Source organism: Sinocyclocheilus grahami, unplaced genomic scaffold, assembly GCF_001515645.1.
Source record: "Sinocyclocheilus grahami isolate Dianchi unplaced genomic scaffold, SAMN03320097.WGS_v1.1 scaffold400.1, whole genome shotgun sequence".
NCBI classification, from domain to species: domain Eukaryota; kingdom Metazoa; phylum Chordata; class Actinopteri; order Cypriniformes; family Cyprinidae; genus Sinocyclocheilus; species Sinocyclocheilus grahami.
Window position 1 is genome coordinate 807,180 of NW_015505579.1, and position 6,611 is coordinate 813,790.

The window sequence follows — 6,611 nt, forward strand, 5'->3', positions numbered from 1 at the left end:
GGGTTGGTGGTGTTGTGGGGGGGGGGGGGGGGGGGTGCATTCATTTGATCAAAATACAGTAAAAATATTGAGACATATTACAGTTATTACAGAAACATTTCTCATTATTATCAGTGTTGAAAATAGTTCTGCTTAATATTGTGAATTGTTTCAGGATTCTTTGATAAATAAAGTTCAAAAGAACAGAATTGATTTGAAATACCCTCACAAAGATACAAAAAGATACAACATCTTTGTAACATTATAAATGTATTTACTGTAATTTTGATCATTTTAATGCATCCTTGCTTAATAATCATATTAATTTATTTTAACATATGTTATTCAGCTTCAGCTGAAACTATTTGCTGTCAAAGCAAAACTAGTCCATATAACTTGTAACGTGTCTACAATAAGTTACTCAAAACAGACCTATTTAATGTTACTTATAACTGAAAACATTTGTGTGTGTGTGTGTGATGCTATTATGTCCACATCAATAGGTGTCATATTCTGTATTGTTAAAAGCGTTATATAAATAAAGGTGACTTGACTTGACTCATATAAGATGGTTGCGATATTGTCTAGTGCATCAAACAAAAATGAGTGCATGAGTGCACCTTTAAAACAATATTTAATATGTTAAAGCCGTTCTCCTCATAAATACTTGAAACCACCCAAAGAATGTTTTACTGTCCTTTACTGTCCTTGTGGGGACATTTTGTAGGCAAAACCTAACTCATTCACACACTCCCTCCCTCCCTCCCTTTATATTCCATGTCATTGTTTTTTTGAAGTGTTTGATGAATCTTTTGAACTCTGGATTGTTACAGTCTGACTGCACTGACATGTGTAATTTCTCAAAATGTGAGAAATGAGTATACAACCCCCTCCACATACACACACACAATTCCTGGTAAAAGACTGTGAGCCTTAAATTGCTGTTTTGTAATTATCTCGGCGGGGTTGACAGAAGAACAGCGCAGAAAGGGAGTGAATACATGTGTGTTTTTCCATATAGAAAACAGCGGCAGTGAGTTTTCTGCGAGTGTGAAGCTTCAGTATCACTGAACTTAATGGGACGAGAGAAAACCTCCTTACAAAATCAATGCTTTTTAATGCCAGCACTTAGCACTAACAAAGCTCGGTGGCTGAACATGAAGGCGCTTTCGAAACGAGCGAGTTCTCACCTGAAAGAAGACAGCCATGGCCGCAATTACTCGCTTCTCCCGTATGGCTGTGTTAAGACTGTCAAAGTCGTCTGAGTTATACATGAAGATCTGCATCTGTGTGTGAAAGAGAGAGAGAGAGAAATGTGAGAATCCTGTTAGTCGGAGACCTTTAGCCAATCAGATTGTAATTCTTACATTATCACAGACGAAACACACATAGTCCATTATCAAAGCTGAGATCTCATAATCTCATGGTCCGTGATCCATCTCATCCTGTAATCTCCTGAGAGCGTTCGGCCTCCTCGTGTTTCCATTCCAAACGTTAGGCCCTGTCCATCCTCTTATCACTTTGATGGGATCTTTGGCAGTAGATCAGGCTAATAAATGTGCTCAACTCTCCACGGACCGCAACGCCTGTCTAAATTGGCACAGGCCGTCTGTTATTCTCCACTGTCAATACCTTATCCAACAAAAAAGCTCCAAGAAGACAACAAAGATGAACGATATTCTCGTTGGTATATAGTGATCAGTACTGTGTCAATAAAAGGTGTAGATTTAGCAATGGAGAAACGGCACAGAGTCCTGCTGGGCTCCTGAGAGAGTTAGAAAAGGAGGAAATAATAAAACAACAGCTAAATACAAAGACTTAGAGGGACTGGAAATTCTTACATTTTAAAAGAACTTCTTCAGCCAGAGTCGCTCCATCATTCTGTTGTCATAGTGAATTAAAAATGCAATTCACACATAAAACGCCTAGATTACAACTCTTCTATGATGCTAATGATTTTAATTCCTGATTTCAAATGTATTTCGATATAGTAAAGTCAAAAAGGTGATACAACCGTCCTGATATAACAATGAAGAAAAGATTATGCAAAAATAGGTATTTTTGTTATTTAGTTAATATTTTCATGAATGGCTTCCCTGCTTATTAATAGCTGAAAAAGGCTTGTCTGCCAAATCGTAATCATTTATCTAAAGTATTCGACAGAAGCTGCGATTGTCATGCGTATCTTTCAGTGAAGCACGGTTCTGTGATCAGCAGTAAATCTCTATCCGAAGGCCAGAGAAACTCCAAATACGCCTCGCAGAAGAAACCCAGAAAATGCTGCAGCTGAATAAAGAGAAGATTCAACTGCTTTCATTGATTCAACGTGACTAATAAACACACAAGTTCTTATTATTATAATTTTCATTAAAATAAAGTATATTTATAATGCAGTGCCTTTATCACTGCTTAAATACTATGAAATACGTTACGTGCCTTATTCTGTGTAAGAAGCCACATCATCTCACAGAAGGATTTATTTCAAACACTCGACTGACGTTATGAAGTGAGTTTGGAGTAAAAATATGTTATTAAATGTGGTATTTTCACATGCTTTCAGATGGAGCAGCATTTACTACACAGAGCCGTAGTTCACTGAGAAGCTACGCAAACAGCTGTCATTATCGCGAACAATTTCTTTGATTTCATAATCGCGCAATGAAATCGTCTGCGTAACTTGTCAGGGAACTACGGCTCTGTGTAGTAAATGCTGCTCCATCTGAAAGCACGTGATGATGATTTCCTGCTGATTACAGAACCGGCTTTACTTACAAAATGCGCATGACAATCGCATTCGATTAATCGTGCAGCCCTACTTACTGACTGACGTTTTAATGCATTTCCTGCAAATATGGGAAAAAAATAAAGGAATTAAATGAATTAAATATGTACAGTGTCACATGATTAGTTGAAACTGTCCCACGACCAGAGTAGTTTAATTCCGGTTTGCACCATGAGAAGATGATGGTTGCATCAAAGCTAAAGGCTAGTAAAGTATGTTATCATAAAGATATGACAAAGATTTTTGGTTCACATTATCTTTAAGGTGCCTAGTATTAATATATGCATTCACATATATTTAGCTTTGTTGAGTGTGATCATAGAAGGAGTAAATACGTTGATGGTCACAATAGTGGGATAACAGTGAATTTAAGTATACAATATAAATCCAATTGCAGTTGTTAGTGAAAGCTGCACTAAAATGTAGCAATGACAAAATATTGCACTAAATTAAAAGTTCAAATGTTACAAATAAGTTACAATATTGATGTTGTACTACTGGTAGCACTAATATAAAAATGTTTATTACATATTTTACAATAAAGTAACAATTTTGAAATACGTTGATGGTTGTATTTTTTTGTCTTTTATCTCAGTATTCTTAACAGTGTCTTATAAGGTTTTTAATGCATGATAGTAACCCTAGAATGTTATCAAACAGTTTAAAATAGCTGGGCTAAGATATATAAAACATTTTATGACTGCAGAAATATGTTAATTCAGTATACACATTATGCCACTGGTCACAATTTTTAACACACTTTTGCAAAAAAAAAAAAAATGCATTTTTTTTTTTTTTGTATGTTTTGATGAAAGATTACAAAGACAAACATTTTTGTCTTTGGAATAACATGCACAAGAATTATCCACAATAAAACCAGAAATGCGTAAGAATCAATTTTGATTGAATGTTGACTTACTAATAAAGAAAACCATTTTCTAGATAATAAAATTTCGCCAAACATACTGCCTAAACCTCAAACCCAAAATAAGAACGCATCAGAAAACGCTGAGGTACTACATGCTAAAAGAAGATTTTGCTGAAATTATTCAACATTTCAGGAGAAAACTACAACAGTGAATTTCACATCTCCACATACGATCAATAGCACTACATATATAGCTCACAGTCCAATGCTCTTAAAATCAAGAAAGAACTGCTTGTTGCCTACCACATCGGCTTGTTTCTCCTCACTTCTCTGTTAGCATTGTCAATATTATGCCTGCTGCATTTTCTCACCTCTGTAATCCTTACACGAGGCCCACTTTGATCTAATTCTGTCTCAAACACCTCCATAGTTTCAGATCACAGATCGCACGCCGCACGCCAGAGAATTCGCAAGCCTACGGGCCCTTTGCTTAATGCCTCCATCTGCGGCGTTGTGTCTTACAGGCAGTGATTAATGACATAAATATCTGGGCAACTTCTGAGAACACGCTCTCAAATGAAAGTAAACAGCAGAGAGAGAGGAAGAGTAACATAGCAGGGTCGTGAGTATCTTAACCTCTCACTATTGGAAGCTGTCTGCAGTCTGTTTGAAATCAAGCAGGAGGAGAGGTGACAGACTGTGATACGTCCTCCATACAAGACAGAGAACGACTAACATTACGCTAAGAAACTACATTTTTTACTAGGGAATTTGAGTAGTTTTGACTGAATTTTGAAGTGTATTTGACCGTTCATACCCGTAGGTGTCTAAAAGCAGCTTTGTAGAAGACATGCCATATATAATCCTGGAAACGGTTAGTGATTGGTTTTACTGAGAAACACACACACACACACACACACACACTACAATTCAAAGGTATATATACTGTATTTTCATTTATTAATACTTTTATTTATCAAAAATGCATTAAATTGATCAAAAGTGACAGTAAAGACATTTAAAATATTACAAAATAACAACAACAACAAATGTTTCTTGAGCACCAAAGCAGCATATTAGAATGATATATAAATTGTAATAATATTTCACAATATTTCTGATTTACTATATTATTGATAAAATAAATGAAGTCTTTGTATAAGGGACTTATTTCAAAGACATTTAAAAATCATACAGTAACATTTAATTTCAATTTTTAATTTTAACACACACACACACACACACACACACACAGGTTTGTTTTTGTGAAAAGTGGGGACTCTCCATAGGCGTAATGGTTTTTATACTGTACACACCGTATTTTCTATTGCCCTACAGCAACCCTACCCCTAAACCTACCCCTCACAGGAGACTTTGTGCTATTTCAGATTTTCAATACACTCCATTCTGTGTGATTTATAAGCGTTTTGAAAAGTGGGGACATGGGGTAATGTCCTGAAAAGTCACCTTCTCCTTGTAATACATATGTCATATCTTTGTCATTATACAAATTGATGTCCTCATTTGTCACAAAAACGCACACACACACACAATATTAGGTAGTAGGTTTAGGTATTCCACGCATAAAGACAATCATACTGTCCACATTATCCAAACTCCAAAGCAGTGTATGAGTAGTAAGGTACTATGGTATTCTGAACATATCCATGGTGTTTGCACTGTACTTAATGCTCTGTAAAACTCTGTAGGAGCTAATAGTCAGGAATCATGTGTGTGTGTGTGTGTGTGTGTGTGTGTAGGAGGGTGATAGACTATGCTAAACACCAAACCACCAGCGGCTTCATTAAAGAAATGTCAATAATTTATTCTGATTCATGAAAGAGAGAAAATTATAGCAGTAGGGAGAGGATGAACCTGGTGTCAGGTCACCTTTATAGCGCAACATAAACACAAACAGTTGTGCACACTCACACACATGCAAATACATGCAAACCCACAAAGGCACTAAAGGGCATTGTTCAATCAAAATGCAATGGAGCAGAATTTATAATAATGGAGTAGCGTGCTTAAGCCTTGTAAAATAAATGAATAAATACAATAAAAACACAATATGACGATTAACCCACCAGCTGCATTAAGCAGTTAAACAGTTCTACACAATCATTACTAGTGCTTACTAAGGGTATAGTTCCTCATTGTTGTTCATACTTTTGATTCAGGGATTTCAACAAACCTGTACAAATACAATTCCAAATTTTCGACTGACAGACAATAAAATTGGATGAAAAGAAAATCTCTCACATTTACACTAACCTAAGTCATATCTAGAGACTAGCCAGTCAGACTCGAGCCAGTCAGAAACCACATACTGTAGCAAAAGAGTGCAGTCTGCCCACTTTTTTGGTTCCTGAGGTATTGAAGGATTAAAAAAAGAAAAGAAAAAACTTTCTTATTAAAGGGGTCATATGATGCGATTTCAAGTTTTGCTTTCTCTTTGGAGTGTTACAAGCTGATTGTGCATAGATAAGATCCCTGAAGTTGCAAAGACTAAAGTCTCAAAACCAAAGAGATATTCTTTATCAAAGTTAAGACTCTGCCACGCCCCCCTAAAACGCCTCGTTCTAACACGCCCCCACATATCTACCTCACTATGTGGAAATATTTGCATAATGACGCCCAAATGTTCACGCAAAGAAAGAAAGCGTGGTTTCAGTAACCGCAGTTAGTGTTGAAGCAGCATGTCAGGGAGACGCTGTGTGTTTCTAGGAGAAAGCAGAAGCACTTTATTTGGCCTTCCGAAAGTAGATGCATTTAGGAATTTTTAAGATCACTTACAACAGAACAGCAATGAATTTTTATGAACGACCGTTTCTTGAACCTAGCAGAGGTAATTCTGACTTTGCTATGACAATCCGGCGCTTCTGAATCAGCTACTGTTTCGTTATTAGTTTAAGTATTTGCTATTGACTGTTCAAATGCAGAGGTTTGTGCATCGTGTGTGTGTGTGTGTGTGTGTGTGTG

The 6,611-nt window shown here is 36.3% G+C and overlaps 1 protein-coding gene across 1 annotated transcript in view; it reads right to left on the reverse strand.

Annotated features, from left to right (window-relative positions):
* The window catches only part of ptprga (protein tyrosine phosphatase receptor type Ga), a 297,193-nt gene that overhangs the window by 64,441 nt on the left and 226,141 nt on the right, over positions 1 to 6,611 (reverse strand). Inside the window, exon 5 of the mRNA XM_016231834.1 lies at positions 1,170 to 1,265. Coding sequence (XP_016087320.1) covers positions 1,170 to 1,265 — 96 coding nt within the window. The remainder of the gene's footprint in view (positions 1 to 1,169; positions 1,266 to 6,611) is intronic.